The sequence below is a fragment of the Macaca thibetana genome, chromosome 15, assembly GCF_024542745.1.
Source record: "Macaca thibetana thibetana isolate TM-01 chromosome 15, ASM2454274v1, whole genome shotgun sequence".
Classification (NCBI taxonomy): domain Eukaryota; kingdom Metazoa; phylum Chordata; class Mammalia; order Primates; family Cercopithecidae; genus Macaca; species Macaca thibetana.
The window spans coordinates 9,600,832-9,621,215 of record NC_065592.1 but is presented as its reverse complement, the minus strand read 5'-3'; the positions used below and the strand labels follow the sequence as shown (position 1 = coordinate 9,621,215).

At 54.9% G+C, this 20,384-nt stretch overlaps 2 protein-coding genes across 2 annotated transcripts in view; one reads left to right on the top strand and one right to left on the bottom strand.

The window, feature by feature from the left end:
* LRRC8A (leucine rich repeat containing 8 VRAC subunit A) overlaps positions 1-17,509 on the top strand; it is a 39,483-nt gene extending 21,974 nt beyond the window's left edge. The window contains exons 3-4 of the mRNA XM_050759872.1: positions 4,960-7,124; positions 15,553-17,509. Coding sequence (XP_050615829.1) covers positions 4,968-7,124; positions 15,553-15,828 — 2,433 coding nt within the window. The 5' untranslated portion in view covers positions 4,960-4,967 and the 3' untranslated portion in view covers positions 15,829-17,509. The remainder of the gene's footprint in view (positions 1-4,959; positions 7,125-15,552) is intronic.
* Positions 1-20,384, bottom strand: part of SPOUT1 (SPOUT domain containing methyltransferase 1) — a 256,133-nt gene that overhangs the window by 75,885 nt on the left and 159,864 nt on the right. The window lies entirely within an intron of this gene.

The following is a 20,384-nucleotide window of genomic DNA, read 5'->3' as shown; positions in this document are numbered from 1 at the left end:
GAACCCCAGGGCTCTCCTCCACCCCAACTGGAGAGAGGAACCTGAAGCAGAAGTCCCACCTTGGTCATTTTTTTGGCCCCCACTGGACCTAGCCAAGGGCTGAACAGACTCCAGATGTGCCCTGATCAAGCACGGAGTGGGGGCGGGTGGTCAGAATCAGACCTGATCGGGACGGTGTTTCCTGCCCTGGGCAGGTGGTTTTACCTCTGTGAGCCTCAGTTTCCTTCACCTGTGTGACTGAGCTGGGAACACTTCTTGCCTCAGGAGGAGGAGTGTGGGTGGTGCAGACAAGCCCCAGGCCGGCGGCGCTGGGGCGGCCCCTTGCAGAGGAAGCGGGTGTTTCTGTGAGTGAACACACCCCACTCCCTGAACACGAGGGAGGCGTAGTATCATTGCCACCACATCCTGCCCACTCAACCGGCCGCGCCCGCCCTGGCTGTCTCATTCCAGACTCGGGGGCAGGCAGGCTGCTGCACGCACCGGGCTCCTCTCCTCCCGCTTCCGTTCCCCAGTCTTCAGGCCCTGGCCCTGGATGGGGACTCCAGGTGTCCGCGTGTCTCAGTGGAGGCAGCTATGTGATTCAGCAGACCCTCCCAGTGCCACTTTCTTTCCCAGCAGTGTAGGTGGTGCGTGGACCCAGCTGGTCATTAGAGGGCCCGGGCCTTCCTGTGGGGCGGGTGCTTGCGCTGGCCCGTGAGTCCTGGCATCGCTAGGAGGGCTGACTTCTGGGCTGGAGCTGCCAGCCCAGGGCGGGTGGTGGTGTCTGCTGGCCCCTTGGTGACCTGAGCACTGGTAATGCTGAGGGGCGGGGAAGCTGCACTCCCAGGCCCGTTTCTCTTGGCACTGCCTGGGTGAGACCTTGGGGAGGCGGAGGGCAAGTCCCACATGGTGGCGAGGACCTGAGCCCGGTGGTGGGGAACAGGCCTGCTGGGTTAGTTCTTACTCTGCTCTGCCACTTAATAGCAGAGTGATGTTGGCAGGTGATGTCACCTCCCTGAGCCTTAGCACCCCCATCTATGGAATGAGGCTAAAGAGGCCTGGTCTCTTGGGCATCAGAGGGACCCTAGGAGGGCCTGCAGGGGAGGCCTGCCTGGTGCCTGGCAGACTTTCAGGCCCTCAGCACTGCACCAGCTGAGGCCATCATCACCCGAGTGCCCCATTCCACCTGCCTCACATGGGGTCTTGCTCTGCTTTCCTCCTGTCCTCCCCATCCAGCACAGCCTTGAAAGACTGGGGATGGGGAGTGTTTGGCGTTTGCAGAGATGCTGTTCTTTTTTTTTTTTTTGAGATGGCGTCTCGGTCTGTCACCCAGGCTAGAGTACAGTGGTGCGATCTCGGACCACTGCAAGCTCCACTTCCCGGGTTCATGCCATTCTCCTGCCTCAGCCTCCCAAGTAGCTAGGACTACAGGCGCCCGCCATCACGCCCGGCTAATTTTTTGTATTTTTATTAGAGATAGGGTTTTACTGTGTTAGCGAGGCTGGTCTCGATCTCCTGACCTCGTGATCCACCCGCCTCGGCCTCCGAAAGTGCTGGGATTACAGGCGTGAGCCACCGCGCCTGGCCCGAGAGGTGCTGTTCATAAAGAGTTCCTTACTAGGCCGGGCACGGTGGCTCACACCTATAATCCCAACACTTTGGGAGGCCAAGGCAGGTGGATTGGTTGAGGCCAGGAGTTCAAGACCAGCCCGGCCAACGTGACAAAACTTCGTCTCTACTAAAAATACAAAAATTACCTGGATGTGGTGGTGGACACCTGTAATCCCAGCCACTTGGGAGATTGAGACACAAGAATCGCTTGAACTCAGGAGGCGGAGGTTGCAGTGAGCCAAGATCATGCCACTGCACTCCAGCCTGGGTGACAGAGTGAGATCGTCTCAAAAAGGAAAAAAAAAAAAAAAGAAAAGAGTTTGTTACTCTTCTGGTTATTAACATTATCAGTAATCAAAGAAAGGTGGCCCATCTTCTGGGCACCCCTGTTCCTCTCCTAAGAGAAACAGACACATTTGACACAGGCATTTAAAACTTGGTTTAGATAAAAATCTAGGTTCTGGGTTACAGTGTAAGGTAAAAATAGAGTGTAAAGTAAAAGCACAATTTGGCCAGGCACAGTGACTCACACTTATAATCCCAGAATTTTGGGAGACCAAGGCAGGTGGATCACCTGAGGTCAGGAGTTCGAGACCAGCCTGGCCAACGTGGCGAAATTCTGTTTCTACTAAAAATACAAAAATTAGCTGGGCATGGTGGCAGGTGCCTATAATCCCAGCTACTTGGGAGGCAGAGGCAGGAGAATCTCTTGAACCCAGGAGGCGGAGGCTGTGGTGAGCTGAGATTGTGCCACTGCACTCCAGCTTGCATAGCAGAGCGAGACTCTGTCTCTAAATAAATAGTAAAAGCACAGTTTATTTTAATACACAGAAAGGGCTGGGTGCTGTGCCTCATTCCTGTAATCCCAACACTTTGGGGGGCCAAGGCAGGATTGCTTGAGGCCAGGATTTCAAGACCAACTTGGTCAACATAGCGAGATCCTGTCTCTACAAAAAATTTTAAAAATTAGCCGGGCATGCTGGCACACACCAGTAGCCAGCCACCTGGGGGAGGCTGAGGTAGGAGGATTGCTTGATCAGGAGGTTGAGGCTGCAGTGAGTCATGATCATGACACTGCACTCTAGTTTGGACAACAGAGTAAGATCTGGTTTCTTAAAATAAAAATTAAAAAATTCTAAAATACGCCTGTAATCCTAGCACTTTGGGAGGCTGAGGTGGTCAGATGATGAGGTCAGGAGATCGAGACCATCCTGGCTAACACAGTGAAACCCCGTCTCTACTAAAAAATAAAAAAAAATAGCCAGGCATGGTGGCTGGCACCTGTAGTCCCAGCTACTGGGGAGGCTGAGGCAGGGGAATGGCGTGAACCCGGGAGGCGGAGCTTGCAGTGAGCTGAGATTGTGCCACTGCACTCCAGCCTGGGCGACAGAGGGAAGACTCTGTCTCAAAAAAAAAAAAAAAAAAAAAAAAAATCTAAAATACACAGAAAGGACTGGAAGGTTATTATTCAGTGCAAAGTTAACAGTGTGTAATCCTGGTAGTGACTGTACAGGGGAATTTTTTTTTTTTTTTTTTTTTTTTTTTTGCTGTTACGCTTTTTTACAATTTTCTGTGTGTTTTCCGGGAAACATCTAGTACCTTTTCCCTCCGTAACGGCTTTACAGGCCCTTGTAAGAACAATGAGCCTTGGCCGTGTGACCTCGAATGGCCGCAGAGAGGAGTTCTCACAGAGATCTTGCCCCGTGCCTCCTGTGTGGCACGGGCTGGGTTTCCTAACGTGGCTTCTCAGCCAGAGTTTCCCAAGCTTGGCCAATCATTAGAGTCACCCAAGTTATGTGTTAAAAATCAGATTTCCAGCCAGGCATGATGGCTCACGCCTGTAATCCCAGCACTTTGGGAGGCTGAGGCGGGCAGATCAGGAGGTCAAGAGATCGAGACCATCCTGGCCAACATGGTGACACCTCGTCTCTACGAAAAATTACAAAAATTAGCTGGGTGTGGTGGCGCATGCCTGTAGTCCCAGCTACTCAGGAGGCTGAGGCAGGAGAATAGCTTGAACCCTGGAGGCAAAGGTTGCAGTGAGCCGAGATGACGCCACTGTACTCCGGCCTGGTGAAAGAGCAAGACTCCGTCTCAAAAAAAACAACAAAAAAAATCAGGTTTCCAGCTTCTCTCCATAGTAGTCAAACTGGACTCTCTCTGGGAGAGCCTGCTGTTGCTGCTATTTTTCATTCCTTTATACACATGCCACCAGAGATGATTTTACATTAAGGCCTCTCCGTGATCACCCAGTTTGTAGGGGAGAAGAGCCTTATTCTTAATCCCCTGTCTTGAGGCCGCTCCCCCAGGAGCCTGTCATGAAGACCCACTGTGTGACCTTTGGTCTTCCGAGTGCTCCCGGAATCTTGTACACACATAACTATACGCACATGTGGAATTTATTGTTGAGGCAGGGTCTCTGTCACCCAGGCGACCTCCTGGACTCAAGCGATCCCCCCACTTTGTCCTCCCAAAGGGCTGGCATTACAGGCTAGGATTACAGGCATGAGCCACTGTGCCAGCCCCCATGCGGAATTTTTTTGTTGTTGTTGTTGAGTTGGAGTTTCTCTCTTTTCGCCCAGGCTGGAGTGCAATGGCACAATCTTGGCTCACTGTAACCTGTGCCTCCTGGGTTCAAGTGATTCTCCTGCCTCAGCCTCCCAAGTAGCTGGGATTACGGGCACCTGCCAGTAGGCCAGGCTAATTTTTTTATTTTTAGTAGAGACAGGGTTTCACCATGTTGGCCAGGCTGGTCTTGAACTCCTGACATCAGGTAGTCCGCCTGACTTGGCCTCCCAAAGTGCTGGGATTACAGACGTGAACCATGTGGAATTTTTAAACCTTGCTCTTTGTTTTATGGAGTGAGTTCATGTTGCACCCCCTCTGCATGTTGCATTCTTTTTTCATATTTTGCAGGAATCCCTCCAGCCCATTGCTGCAGCTTTACAGCAGCTTGTTCCCAGTGAACTGGGGGTTTTAAGTGTGTCCCTGTGGTCAGTCTGTTTGTTAAATAGGTGGACTCTAGAAAGGAGTTCCCAAATGCTCTTACTGGAATGCAGGGGGTGGGCAGAGAACCCTGAGGCTGCACTGGGGATCTGTCTAATCTCGCTGTGCTCAGTCTTCCTGTGTGTTAAATAGGGAGCCTGCCCGCCTCCCCCAGGGTGGTTTCCCAGCCAAGTGGCCACATGCTTTCTGCAGAAGGGCTGATAAGTGGGCTGCCCTGTGGAGTGGGCAGGCTTTGGCTCCCAGCTAGATTTGAGGTGGAATTTTGGACAATGGTAGAATTTTCATTGTCTTCTTCCACTGACCCCTGGGTCCTAGGAAAGCCAGGCCACCCTGCACTAACCCCCTCCTATGGGTCCCTTTTAGGTTGAACCATGATTCCAGTGACAGAGCTCCGCTACTTTGCGGACACGCAGCCAGCATACCGGATCCTGAAGCCGTGGTGGGATGTGTTCACGGACTACATCTCTATCGTCATGCTGATGATCGCCGTCTTCGGGGGGACGCTGCAGGTCACTCAAGACAAGATGATCTGCCTGCCTTGTAAGTGGGTCACCAAGGACTCCTGCAATGACTCGTTCCGGGGCTGGGCAGCCCCTGGCCCGGAGCCCACCTACCCCAATTCCACCATTCTACCGACTCCTGACACGGGCCCCACAGGCATCAAGTATGACCTGGACCGGCACCAGTACAACTACGTGGACGCCGTGTGCTATGAGAACCGGCTGCACTGGTTCGCCAAGTACTTCCCCTACCTGGTGCTTCTGCACACGCTCATCTTCCTGGCCTGCAGCAACTTCTGGTTCAAATTCCCGCGCACCAGCTCGAAGCTGGAGCACTTTGTGTCTATCCTGCTGAAGTGCTTCGACTCGCCCTGGACCACGAGAGCTCTGTCAGAGACGGTGGTGGAGGAGAGCGACCCCAAGCCGGCCTTCAGCAAGATGAATGGCTCCATGGACAAGAAGTCATCGACCGTCAGTGAGGACGTGGAGGCCACCGTGCCCATGCTGCAGAGGACCAAGTCACGGATCGAGCAGGGTATTGTGGACCGCTCAGAGACAGGCGTGCTGGACAAGAAGGAGGGGGAGCAGGCCAAGGCGCTGTTTGAGAAGGTGAAGAAGTTCCGGACCCACGTGGAGGAGGGGGACATCGTGTACCGCCTCTACATGCGGCAGACCATCATCAAGGTGATCAAGTTCATCCTCATCATCTGCTACACCGTCTACTACGTGCACAACATCAAGTTCGACGTGGACTGCACCGTGGACATTGAGAGCCTGACGGGCTACCGCACCTACCGCTGTGCCCACCCCCTGGCCACACTCTTCAAGATCCTGGCGTCCTTCTACATCAGCCTAGTCATCTTCTACGGCCTCATCTGCATGTACACACTGTGGTGGATGCTACGGCGCTCCCTCAAGAAGTACTCATTCGAGTCGATCCGCGAGGAGAGCAGCTACAGCGACATCCCCGACGTCAAGAACGACTTCGCCTTCATGTTGCACCTCATCGACCAATACGACCCGCTCTACTCCAAGCGCTTCGCCGTCTTCCTGTCGGAGGTGAGCGAGAACAAGCTGCGGCAGCTGAACCTCAACAACGAGTGGACGCTGGACAAGCTCCGGCAGCGGCTCACCAAGAACGCGCAGGACAAGCTGGAGCTGCACCTGTTCATGCTCAGTGGCATCCCTGACACCGTGTTTGACCTGGTGGAGCTGGAGGTCCTGAAGCTGGAGCTGATCCCCGACGTGACCATCCCACCCAGCATTGCCCAGCTCACAGGCCTCAAGGAGCTGTGGCTCTACCACACAGCGGCCAAGATCGAGGCGCCCGCGCTGGCCTTCCTGCGCGAGAACCTGCGGGCGCTGCACATCAAGTTCACCGACATCAAGGAGATCCCGCTGTGGATCTACAGCCTGAAGACGCTGGAGGAGCTGCACCTGACGGGCAACCTGAGCGCGGAGAACAACCGCTACATCGTCATTGATGGGCTGCGGGAGCTCAAACGCCTCAAGGTGCTGCGGCTGAAGAGCAACCTGAGCAAGCTGCCGCAGGTGGTCACAGATGTGGGCGTGCACCTGCAGAAGCTGTCCATCAACAACGAGGGCACCAAGCTCATCGTCCTCAACAGCCTCAAGAAGATGGCGAACCTGACTGAGCTGGAGCTGATCCGCTGCGACCTGGAGCGCATCCCCCACTCCATCTTCAGCCTCCACAACCTGCAGGAGATTGACCTCAAGGACAACAACCTCAAGACCATCGAGGAGATCATCAGCTTCCAGCACCTGCACCGCCTCACCTGCCTTAAGCTGTGGTACAACCACATCGCCTACATCCCCATCCAGATCGGCAACCTCACCAACCTGGAGCGCCTCTACCTGAACCGCAACAAGATCGAGAAGATCCCCACCCAGCTCTTCTACTGCCGCAAGCTGCGCTACCTGGACCTCAGCCACAACAACCTGACCTTCCTCCCCGCTGACATCGGCCTCCTGCAGAACCTCCAGAACCTGGCCATCACAGCCAACCGGGTGAGTGGCCCGGCCACGGCTCTGTGTGTGGGCTGGCGGGCGGCCTGGCCGGGGCCTGTGGTGGGGCGCTCAGCAGGCTCAGTGTCCTGGGACCGTCGATGCCCCTGAGTGTGGTCCTCACCGGGGGTTTACAGAACCACCCAGGATAGAAGCTCTGTTCCAGAGACAGATTCCTGGGGCCCCATCCCAGGCCTGCTGAATCTGAATCTCTGGGCCTGGGGCCTGTCTTTGCTCCAAAATGTTGCAGTTCTCCTGCCTGGAGAGACTGTATGGCCAGGCAAGATCTGTCCCCCAAGGTGACCTTGAGCCGAGTTCCTCTTCAGCAGGGATGTGCGTGGGCAGGAGGTCCGAACCCAGGGGTTCTCTCGCAAAGCTGGGTGGTGGGAGTCAAGACTTAGCCTGGAGCTTATGTCTTCCTCAACTTGTTCCCAGTCGGATTTGGAGACAAGGAGCCAATCCAGGTCCACCCAGCACAGTGTGGTTGGCCAGTGCTGGCAGAGGGGAAGCCTCAGATGGTCTCTGCAGCTCCCAGCATCACTCACACACCTTTCTCTGCTGCTTTTGGTGGTGTCAAAGGCAGAGTTGGGCTTAGATGGGGCTAGCTTGTCACTGCCTGTCTTTCTGAAAAGGAAATTGTGCAAATCATTGTCACTGGGAGTTTGGGAGGCCACACCTTTGACATACTTTCTTTTTTTTTTTTTTTTGGAGACGGAGTCTTGCTGTGTCCCCCAGGCTGGAGTGCAGTGGCGCGACCTTGGCTCACTGCAAGCTTCACCTCCTGGGTTCATGCCATTCTCCTGCCTCAGCCTCCTGAGTAGCTGGGACTACAGGCGCCCACTACCGCGCCCGGCTAATTTTTCGTATTTTTAGTAGAGACGGGGTTTCACCGTGGTCTCGATCTCCTGACCTTGTGATCTGCCCGCCTCGGCCTCCCAAAGTGCTGGGATTACAGGCGTAAGCCACCGCGCCCGGCGACATACTTTCAAGACTGTTGGTGGCCTGTGGGTGCCAGTCTCTTACCTGGCTGGGGAAGCCCCCATCCAAGGGCTCCTTGGTGGAGGCAGGCAGTGTGGATGGAGGGCTGGGTACTCCTGTGGCTCTGTGGTCTGGCCTCCGAAATGGAAAGAAAGCCACTGCCATTGTGGGGAACGTCCCTCTTCCACCCCTTCTGGGGACCTGCAGGTCCTCCTGGGCCTCACATCCAGGTGGAGATTTCCGTAGTGAGACATGTGGTGGAGGAAGCCTGAGGCCAGGGGCTGGGAGACAGAAGGGAGAGCCAAGTCAGTCACCACTTCTGCCCTCGACACAGCAGCAGCTGTCGTGCCGGGGCCCCTGTGAACTTCACTAGGGATGCCCCCAGGTTCAAGAGGCTAAAGAAGAGACCCGGAGTTGACCAGGCACAGTGGGTCACACCTATAATCCGAGCACTTAGGGGAGCCGAGGTGGGACAGTCACTTGAGCTCAGGAGTTCGAGACCAGTCTGGGCAACATAGGGAAACCCCATCTCTACCAAAAATACAGAAATGATCCAGGCATGGTGGCATGTACCTGTAGTCCCAGCTATGTGGAAGGCTGAGGCAGGATCACTTCAGCCTAGGAGTTTGAGACTGCAGTGAGCTATGACTGTACCTCTGTGCTCTAGCCTGGGCAACAGAGTGAGACCCAGTCTCAAAAAAAAAAAAAAATGAAGAGCCCTGGAGCCGCATTTCTTAGTTCGGTGGTTACTGTTGGGTGCATCTGCCATGCAGCAGCCTCACGGTGCAGTCCCTGTTGGTTTTGTGGGCACCTGCTCTGTGTTCACCCTGTGCCGGGCATGACGCGCCTGTCCTCCTCCTACCAACCTGCTGAGTCCTCCCAACAGGAGCTGTCTATAGCATCCTTGGGCACGGAGGGAGGTGGCCCCTGGAATGCCCTGTCTGTCCTCCCGGGCCCCAGGACAGGACATACCTTGTCCAGCATCACTCAGACTAGATGCTTCAGTCCTTCCAGATGCCTGCTGGCTTGGAAGCCTTCCTCCCCTCTTCCCCAGGGCCCCCTTCCTGCAGAGCAACTTGCAACCCACACGTATCAGGGATTTTGACAAGTCCTTATCTCCCGCCATCCCATATTATGACTTGAGCACAGCGGGAGAGTGGACCAGGGCAGGGTTTTCTCTTGCAGTTTCGGGACAGGCCCACTGAACAGGAAAATTGGAGTCCCCTGGGGAGAAGCCACATTTGAGAAGCACGGAACAAACCCAGCCCTTCTTTAATCTATGGAGGGGGAGACTCCCTGGCTCCCCCATAGCACAGTGCTGCCCTTGATAAGCTCGGACTTCCTCACAGCTCCTGCCATGTCTGCCCTGTCCCAGGTGCTGTGCTGGGGCTGTCCTCCTGGTTGGGGGAGGGTACGAGCCTCCAGTCTGGCTCCCCATCCTGTCCCCCACCCCCAGCTCCTCCCACCAAGCTTGCCTGTTAAGTGTCGTGCCTGCTGGCTGAGGTCACCCCTCAGGAAAGGAGCTGGCGGCAGGCATGCTGTCCCAGAGGAAGGAGACCCTCTGGACACCCTGTTTAGCACACGGCTTAATCACATCCTGTCCCCACCCCCTGGAACACCAGAGCCTTAATAGGGAAAACAGTTCACTTGGGCCAACCCCAGGCAGGCCCCTCATTCTGAGTGGGAGGCCTGAGCCCCTCTTCTTCCTCACTGGGGCTTGACGGCTCCTTCTCAGCCACCTTGGCCTGTGGTGACCAGGAGGGGTGGGCATGGCCTTACCAGGCCCTTGGGTGCTGTTTTTGCAGATTTATACTCCTACTAATGAAAGCCTTGACAAGACAGGTATTCATTCATTCGCTTGTTTACTGATGTGTGCAAATTGGGTTTTTTTTGGTAGAGACAGGGTCTCACTGTGTTTTCTAGGCTGGTCTTAAACTCCTGGCCTCAAAGCCTCCCACCTTGGCCGCCCAAAGTGCTGGTATTACAGGCATGAACCACTGCGCCTGGCCTTTGTGCAAATGTATTTTGAGCATTCCTAGAATCCAGCTATGGAGCAAGGCACTGGGGACACAGGGATGAAGAAGGCCAAGTAACAAGGCAGTTAGCACAGTGCGTAGGTGCTCTGCTGGAGCACCAGGTCCCTGGGAACACAGAGGAACAGGCCCTTGAAGGACGAGGAGGAGGAAGCCAGGTGGAGGGGAAAGGGACAGTCCAGGAGGCTCTGGTGGGGGAGGAGCAGTGAGATGGGCTGCCCAGGAACGTGGGCATCCCGGAGAGCAGCAGTGGGGCTACACGGTGCACGGCGGGTGGGGGATTGGCTGGCAGGGGGATCCTGTCCCACGCCTCAGTTTCAGTTGTCTCTTCATTTAACAGCTGGTCCCTTGCCGGCCCATAGGCTCTGATGACTAAGATCTAGCTCTTTTGTTCAAGCAAATGTTGACCGAATTCCTAGTGATTGAGTGGGTGAAGGAATGAGCCGACTTGCAGCGTGAGGTTCCTCTTGCCGTAGTGTGTGGGGTGGGGTGAGTGAGAGGTGGGAGAGAGGAAGAGAGCTGTTCAGAGACCATGATTAGCCATCAGGTAAGGCCATGGGACCTGGCATGGCCAAGGCAGGTAGGGATGGAGAGATATGGATGGATCTGGGAGATGCTGGAGGCAGAATCCGAAGGGACGGGAGTTGATGGTGGGGGTGGTCTGAGTGACTCGAGGTTTTTTGCATGGATTGTTGAAACTGGAGGAGGCACAGTTTTCAGAGGCCAAGGTGTGTCTCATGTCAGGTGTCTGGGGCCCTGGGATGTCCAAGGGACCATCCTGAATCTGCCTGAAGCCCAAGGAGTCACCCTTTCCACACTCGTGGGTGAAGAGGGGTTCTCGACGCGGTCACTGTGGAGAGCAGAGAGGGAGAAGGACAGGAGTCCGCAGAAGAGGAGAGTGAGGCCAGAGCGTGGGGCACATGGGGCCTGAGGAATCGGCTGGATTAGGAACTGGTGACTTTGGCCAGAGAGTTAAGGGTGGACGGGGGCAGAAACCGGGTCGTGGAGGCGGAGTGAGGAGAGAGAGCGGCTTTCCGGTGGTTGGTCAGGAAGGCCAGAGAGCCAAGGACCATGGAAGGGCCTGGAAGCCTCCTGGAGGGTTGTCCTTTTCAAAGATCAGGTCGAGTTGAGGCCTTTCAGTGCTGATGGAAACCCACTGAAGTATCTGGAGAGGTAGGAGAGGGTACAGTTGGGGGATTGGGAACCAACTTCAGGCCTCCAAGGCACAGGCAGGCGACACTTGGTGGAGAAGGATCGGTCCAGAGGATGGGTGTGGCTGTGGTGGGAGCCGAGCAACTGAGAGCACCTCCCCTTTTCTCTGTGGGGCCTGGAGAAGGCTCCCTGGCTCAGAGAAGGGCATGTTTCTGGGAGGAGGCCTTTCAGGGAGGGGGCTCCAGAGCCAGACTCCATGTGGACCAGAGCTCTGCCGCTTGCTGGCCAGAGCTTTCCCACTGTCCCTGACCACTGCGTGTGTCGGCAGAGGAGATCACGGGGTGGGAGTGGGGACTTTCTGGGAAGACTGTGGCCCCTGGGTACTCCAGAGCCCACTTCCTGTCTCCTCTCTGACCTTCAGCCCCTGCTGACCTCAAACCCAACCCCAGATGCATTCCTGATCCTTGGGCACAGTGGTGGCAGTGTCAGATACCCAGGTTAGGAGCCTCCTTGAAAGTACCCACTGTACCTGGGCTGGGTGTGGTGGCTCATGCCTGTAATCCCAACACTTTGGGAGGCTGAGGCGGGCAGATCACCTGAGGTCAGGAGTTCAAGACCAGCCTGGCCAAAATAATGAAACCCCATCTCTGCAAACAATACAAAAATTAGCCAGGCATGGTGGTGTGCGGCTGTAATCCCAGCTACTTGGGAGGCCGAGGCAGGAAAATCACTTGAACCCGGGAGGTGGAGATTACAGTAAGCCAGGATTGCGCCACCGCGCTCTCTGGGTGACAGAGTGAGACTCCGTTCCCCATCCCCCCCCAAAAAAAAAATAAAAGGAAAAGCACTCGGCCAGGCCTTGGCCATGCTTATTTTCCTGCGGGGAAAGCCGAGTTGCTCCCCAGGAACAAGGGTCCTCCTCCAAAAATGGCTGGAGAGAACAAGTGCCCGTGAGGTTGAGGTCCAAGTCTGCAAAAAGGTCCTCAGCCACAGTGTCCAAGCTCAGAGGCATTTCTAGTCCAACCTGTGCCTTTTACAAATGGGGAAACTGAGGCCCAGAGAGGGAGGGGACTTTCAGGGTTACCCTGTAACTGAGTGCTGTATTTGGCAGAAGGGGAATATAGGATGGGCTCTGAGTGGGAGGAAGTAAGACGTACATTCTCTCCTGACCCTTTCGGAGAGGCTGCAACCTCAGACGAGTGGCATGTCATCTCTCTGGGCCTCAGTCTCCTTGGCAGGAAAACGGGGGCGGTGATAGAGCAAGCTCAGAAAGGCTGCTGTGCAGTCTCCCCATCATCCTTACTTAGGATCAGGGCCCAGGGCTCCTGGCCCCTGCCCTCCTGCCCATCCCATCTGAAGGAGGCAGCCTCGGGACAGGCAGGCTCAACTCATGGCTTTACTTACAGGTAGTAAGAACTCATGACCCCAGCTGATTCCTCGCAGCAGGGCAGGGAAGAAACTGGCATACATGAGGCTCTTCCCGTTTGCCAAGAGACACAACACAAACCCACTGCAGCCCCGTGTTTGCTCCTTGCTCCGCTAACAGTGTGGACGGTTCACCAGAGCATGGGCTGTTGACCCAGGTTCAAATCCTGACTCCACCACTTACCAGCTAAACCGCTGGACAAGTCAGCATCTTTGGGCCTTAGTTACCCCATCTATAAAATGGGAAGAGTATTGACAGAGTATTTATAGGTAGTTTGCTTTAAATAAGTTAATAGTATCAGTGCTCAGAGTGAGCCTGCCACGCATTAAGCTGTGTAAGGGTGTCGTCTGTTAATAGTAATTGCTCCATATCCTCAGGGAATGCGGTCCAAGGTCCCCCATGGATGCCTGGCACTGCAAGTAGTGCAGAACTCTATATGTTCTGTTTGTTCCTATTCACACGTACCTATGATAAAGTTTAATTTATAAATTAAGCATAGTACACTTAGGCCTTGAAGCTTTTTTTTTTTTTTTTTTTTGAGACTGAGTCTTGATCTGTCACCCAGGCTGGAGTGCAGTGGTGCAATCTTGGCTCACTGCAAGCTCTGCCTCCTGGGTTCACACCATTCTCCTGCCTCAGCCTCCCAAGTAGCTGGGACTATAGGCACCCGCCACCACGCCTGGCTAATGTTTTTGTATTTTTAGTAGAGACGGGGTTTTACCATGTTAGCCAGGATGGTCCCGATCTCCTGACCTTGTGATCCGCCCGCCTCAGCCTCCCAAAGTGCCTGGATTACAGGCGTGAGCCACCATGCCGGGCCGAGGCTAGTATTAAGTAAAGTAAGGGTTGCCTGAAAGCACTCTGAGACTATGACAGTCGATCTAATCACAGACGTGGCTCCTGAGTGACTGACGTGGGTAGCAGATGCAGCATGGGCGCACTGGACTAAGGGACCACTCACGTCCTGGACAGGATGGATTTCATCACGCTACTCAGAGTGACATGCAAGTTAAAACACGGAATTTTGGCTGGGTACAGTGGCTCATACCTGTAATCTCAGCACCTTGGGAGGCGGAGGCAGACAGATCACTTGAGGCCAGGAGTTCAAGACCAGCCTGGGCAACATGGTGAAACCCTGTCTCTACTAAAAATACAAAAATTAGCCGGGCGTGGTGGCAGGTGCCTGTAGTCCCAGCTACTCAGGAATCTGAGGCAGGAGAATCGCTTGAACCCGGGAGGCGGAGCTTGCAGTGAGCCGAGATCACGCCACTGCACTCCAGCCTGGGCAATAGACCGAGACTCCTACAAAATTTAGGCTGGGTGCAGTGTCTCACTCCTGTAATCCTAGCACTTTGGGACGCTGAGGTGAGAGGATCACTTGAGCCCAGGAGTTTGAGACCAGCCTGGGCAACACAGTGAGACCTCGTCTCTCCAAAAACAAAAAAATATGGAATTTTCCATTTAATATTTTTGGACTGCAGTTGATCGTGGGCAACTGGAACCACAGACAGCAAAACCGTAGATAAGGGGGGACTCCTGCGTTCATGTTTGGTAAAAGTGCAAGGAGCGGGCTCCAGATGGCCAGGAGGAGGCTCCCTGTACGCATGCCCACCCTGTGACTTAACAGATGAGGAAACTGGGGCCCAGGAAGGGGCAGTGACACAGCTGGGATTCTCGCCCCTATCAGTGAACTCTCCCAACTTCTCAGAAAGAGTTAACGGAGTAGATTTTCTTTCTTTCTTTTTTTTTTTTTTTTTTTTTGAGACGGAGTCTCGCTCTGTCGCCCAGGCTGGAGTGCAGTGGCCAGATCTCAGCTCACTACAAGCTCCGCCTCCCGGGTTTACGCCATTCTCCTGCCTCAGCCTCCCGAGTAGCTGGGACTACAGGCGCCCACCACCTCGCCCGGCTGGTTGTTTGTACTTTTTAGTAGAGACGGGGTTTCACCGTGTTAGCCAGGATAGTCTCGATCTCCTGACCTCGTGATCCGCCCGTCTCGGCCTCCCAAAGTGCTGGGATTACAGGCTTGAGCCACCGCGCCCGGCCTTTTTTTTTTTCTTTATTGAGATGGAGTCTCACTCTGCCACTCAGACTGGAGTGCAGTGGCGCGATCTTGGCTCACTGCAGCCTCCACCTCCTGGGTTCAGGTGATTCTCCTGCCTCAGCCTCCTGACTAGCTGGGATTACAGGCACACACTACCACACCCGGGTAATTTTTATGTTTTTAGTAGAGACGGAGTTTCACCATGTTGGTCAGGCTGGTCTTGAACTTCTGACCTTGTGATTCCCCACCCTCGGCCTCCCAAAGTGCTGGGATTACAGGCTTGAGCCCCCGCGCCCGGCCTAGGGGGTGGATTTTCTCAGCATGCTGTTTTGCTTTTGTAAATTGTTCTTAAGCTGGGCAGAACCAACAGCCTGGCTCCTGGTGAGCCCTGGGACGGAGGTGGGAGCAGCTGGCCAATGTGATATACTTCCCAGGGCCAGGTGCTGGAAGACAGTGGGGATTGAGGCAGGCAGGTCTCATCCTTAGAGCCCACATCTAGGGGGTAACAGATGGAAGGATAAGCACTGCAAGTGGGGACACAGGGCCCATGAGACCCAGGAGATCAGGGAAGGCTTCCTGGAGGAAGTGACTGCTAGAGGAAGGCTTCCTAGAGGAAGTGAGGAAGAGCTGAGACCTGGCACACAGGCACATGTTGGCCAGAGTTTGGCCCAGATTGTGCTGGTGCAAAGGGCCTGGGGATCAGAAAAGATGCTGAGATCTGGGGGAGAGAAGGAAGGGAAGCCCAGAGGCCCCGTCCGAGCCACACCCACCTCACTCTCACCCCTGCTCTTTTCCCTCCAGATCGAGACGCTCCCTCCAGAGCTCTTCCAGTGCCGGAAGCTACGGGCCCTGCACCTGGGCAACAACGTGCTGCAGTCACTGCCCTCAAGGGTGGGCGAGCTGACCAACCTGACGCAGATCGAGCTGCGAGGCAACAGGCTGGAGTGCCTGCCCGTGGAGCTGGGCGAGTGCCCACTGCTCAAGCGCAGCGGCTTGGTGGTGGAGGAGGACCTGTTCAACACGCTGCCGCCCGAGGTGAAGGAGCGGCTCTGGAGGGCTGACAAGGAGCAGGCCTGAGCGAGGCCGGCCCAGCACAGCAAGCAGCGGGACCACTGGCCAGTCCTCAGGCCCAGAGGGCCAGGCCCAGCTTCTCCCAGAACTCCTGGACAGCCAGGCCAGCCTCGTGGCCAGGCGGGAGCCTGGGGCCGCTTGTGAGTCGGGCCAGAGCGAGAGGACAGTATCTGCGGGGCTGGCCCCTTTTCTCCCTCTGAGACTCACGCCCCCACAGGGCAAGCGCTTGTCAAGGAGAGCAAGTCTCAAGAGCGCAGTATTTGGATAATCAGGGTCTCCTCTCTGGAGGCCAGCTGTGCCCCAGGGGCTGAGCTGCCACCAGAGGTCCTGGGACTCTCACTTTAGTTCTTGGTATTTATTTTTCTCCATCTCCCACCTCCTTCATCCAGATAACTTATACATTCCCAAGAAAGTTCAGCCCAGATGGAAGGTGTTCAAGGAAGGGTGGGCTGCCTTTTTCCCTTGTCCTTATTTAGTGATGCCGCCGGGCATTTAATGCCCACCCGGACTTGAGCAGAGTGGTCTGGGGTGAACCAGCCATGGGACGGTCACCCAGCGGTGCCGGGCTGGGCTCTGCAGTGCGGTCCACGGGAGAGCAGGCCTCCAGCTGGAAAGGCCAGGCCTGGAGCTTGCCTCTTCAGTTTTTGTGGCAGTTTTAGTTTTTTTTTTTTTTTTTTTTTTTTTTTAATCAGGAAACTTTTTTTAAAAAAAAGCTTTGAAAATGGATGGTTTGGGTATTAAAAAGAAAAAAACACTTAAAAAAAAAAAAAAAAAAAGAAGACACTAACGGCCAGTGAGTTGGAGTCTCAGGGTGGGGTGGCAGTTTCCCTTGAGCAAAGCAGCCAGACGTTGAACTGTGTTTCGTTTCCCTGGGTGCAGGGTGCAGGCTGTCTTCCTGATCTGGTGTGACCTTGGCCCAGGAGTTCTATTTGTTTCTGGGGCAGGGAGGTTTTTTTGTTTGTTTTTTGGTTTTTTTGGTGTCTTGTTTTCTTTCTCCTCCATGTGTCTTGGCAGGCACTCATTTCTGTGGCTGTCGGCCAAAGGGAATGTTCTGGAGCTGCCAAGGAGGGAGGAGACTCGGGTTGGCTAATCCCCGGATGAACGGTGCTCCATTCCCACCTCTCCTCCTCGCGCCTGCCCGGCCTCTCCACGCACAGTGTTAAGGAGCCAAAAGGAGCCACTTTGCCCAGACTCTGTTTCCCCACCTCCTGCGGCATGGGTGTGCCCAGTGCCACCGCTGGCCTCGCTGCTTCCATCAGCCCTGTCGCCACCTGGTCCTTCATGAAGAGCAGACATTTAGAGACTGGCCGGGAATGGGGAGGTCGCCCCTGGGAGGGCAGGCTTTGGTTCCAAGCCAGTTCCTTCCCCGGTGCCTGGAGTGCACACAGCCCAGTCAGCGCCTAGTGGCTGGAAGCCACCCTGCTTTAGATCAGTCACTCGGGTCCCCACCTTAGAAGGGTCCCCGCCTTAGATCAATCACGTGGACACTAAGGCACGTTTTAGCGTCTCTTGTCTTAATGATTATGTCCATCCGTCTGTCCGTCCATTTGTGTTTTCTGCGTCGTGTCATTGGATATAATCCTCAGAAATAATGCACACTAGCCTCTGACAGCCATGAAGCAATCCGTTACATGTGGGTCTGAACTTGGAGACTCGGTCACAGTATCAAATAAATCTATAACAGAAAGTGGCCTTTGGAGGTCTTCGTGTCATGGGAGGCCTCTTCCCTCCCTTCTCTGAAGCCTGCTGGGCCGTGTGGAACCTTGCTTGGCACCCACAGGAGAGTTAACTCTGCTCATCTCTCTGCCCCATGAGACTCTGTGCCTTTGGAGGCAGTTACTGGAGGTTGTAAGCTGGACGGAGCACCTGTTAGGTAACAGGCTGTGGCCCGGGCTGGGGATCCCATGGCCAACACGTTCTCTGTCATCCTGCTCACCTCTAGTTGGGCACTCATGAGGGATTTTTCTGTTGGTTGGTTTTTTTCTCTTTTTTGATAGGGTCTCATTCTGTCACGTAGAGTGCACTGCTGGAATATAGTGGCGTGATTATGGCTCACTGCAGCCTCAACCTCTCCAGGCTCAGGTGATCTTCTCACCTCAGCCTCCCAAGTAGCTGGGACCACAGGGGCATGCTGGCTTTTTTTTTTTTTTTGAAACAGAGTCTTGCTCTGTCACCCAGGCTGGAGTGCAGTGACTCGATTGCAGCTCACTGCAACCTTCGCCTCCCGGGTTCAAGCGATTCTCCTGCCCCAGCCTCAAAAGTAGCTGGGACTACAGGCGCCTGCCACCACGCCTGGCTAATTTTTGTATTTTTAGTAGAAATGGGGTTTCACCATGTTGGCCAAGCTGGTCTCGATCTCCTAGCCTTGTGATCCACCCGCCTCAGCCTCCCAAAGTTCTGGGATACACATGTGAGCCACCGCGCCTGGCCATGCTGGCTCATTTTTGTATTTTTCGTAGGGACGGGGTTTTGCCACAATGCCAGGTTGGTCTCGAACCCCTGAGCTCAAGAGATTCACCCACCTCAGCCTCCTAAAGTGCTGGGATTATAGGCATGAGCCACCGTGCTTGGCCCCTCATGAGTTTTGATGGGTGGGGATGGGAGAGGAGGGCACTGGGATGGCAACCAGTAGTCCTGGGCCTTTGTCCCAGCTTCGTGGAACAGGATGTGCATGAGGCTAGGCACATCCCTTCTCCAGTGGCCTCCGTATCCCCATGTGGACAATGGGAATTTCCACTCTGCTCTTAGAGGTCCCTTGCAATTCCAACAGTGAGTCCCAAGTGTTCTACAGAGGTGGGGCTGAGGGTCACCTTGGGGAGGCCTGCCTCAGCTCCCAGCCCCTTTGGGGGCCTTTGGGAGGCACTGGGGTAAAGGGCAGAGGCTGAGACAGCTGCTTCCAGATCCCAGTTCTGCCGTGTTTGCTGTGGGGCTTCAGTTTTCTCATTTGTAAAATCAGGAAGGTAATGGCACACTTGCAGGACTGTTCAAGGAACAATGGTGATTGTGTAGGTAGATGGGGTTTTTAGTGGAGGACCTGGCTCCTAGTACCCAATAAATGGCCATGTATTCCACCCAGACCAAGGATTCTTGTGGTGGGCCAACGTGGGCGCCCTGCGGCAGGAGACTTCAGGTGAGGAAGAAAAGCCATCATATCCGACTTTGACCTTAGTGATGAGGCCTGGGTGGCTGCTTGGGGACCTCTACAACTGGCCAGAGTCTGTCCCTCCTCTCTCCACAGGGACTCTGACCCCTCCAGGTGAACTCAGGCCTGAGCCAAGATTCCCTCCCTCTTCTCCCCCTGCCATGGGCCGACAGGCTGAGCAGCTGGACTGTGACTCCCCTGCTGAGGCCTTTTCTGTTTCCATGGTGGAGGTCCTTCCCCCTGTTTGGTACCCTTCCCACCACCCCCTGTCCCCACTCCCGCCCCCACCCTGGCCTTGAGGCTGTCCAGCGCCTGGAGCAGGAGAGTTTGATCTGGAGCTGGTTTACATTTGGAAAAAACCACCATGTAGAAACACCGCCCACCCACTTCCCAAAGTTGAGCAGAATGAAGTTAGTGGGAGGCTGGGCCTCTTCCGTCCTCCTCCCCCACCCACCCAGGGCTCTCCACTCTGCCTAAAACCACGGTGGTGGTCTTCCCTCTGATTGTAACAGCAATTTCGGAAGCTCAAAAAAATTGTTTAAATTACATTCCACCCAGAACAGCCCCTGCTAACATTTGGTGAACAACTTGTTCACCAGTTGGTAGGCACTCAGTTCCAGGCCCGGTGCCAAGCTCTTTATCAGTCGCGAAGCATTCATCTTATTTACTGCTCACGGGATCCTTCTGCTAGCCCCAAATTACAGACTGGGAAAGTAAGGCCTGAACATCTGGAACGCAAACACAGTCTGCTTCACTGAGCCTCTACTACAAGCCTTCTGTGGGGGCTCCCAGGGGAATGGCTGGCCCAGCCCGAGGGGACCTCAGTGTTCTTGGCACATGGTAGGCATCTGTCTTTGTTGGGCAGTTGCATCAGAAGGATTGAGGACAGCTGGGAACACATCCTGTCTCTAGTGAACCTCGTGATTCTGTCGTCTGCCTGCCCCTCACCCAGCCTAACCCCTCTGAACCGGGAGCCCGAGCTGCACTTACTGCTCCCCGCTGCCCCCTGGATGGCCTGGACCAAGCAGCAGCTCCTGGAGCAGTGGCTCAGCAAACACGACTTGACTTGAGGCCAAGGCTCTTGAGGGCTGAGCAGTGTCCCCATGCACACTCCTGAAACACTTTGTCCCTTCGCTGTTCAGAAGGCATCATTTTGAGGAAGGCAGTGGCCGGTTTTTCAGAGTCAGCGAGTGGCCCTGCCAGCTGCTGAGCAGGGCAAGCTGAGAAGGGTGGCATGCAGGTGTTGTTCTCTCTTTTTGTTTTTTTTTTTGTTTTTTTTTTTCTTTTGAGACAGAGTCTCACTCTGTCACCCAGGCTGGAGTGAGTGCAGTGGCATGATCTCGGCTCACTGCAACCTCCACCTCCCGGGTTCAAGCAATTCTCCTGCCTCAGCCTCCCAAGTAGCTGGGACTACAGGCAC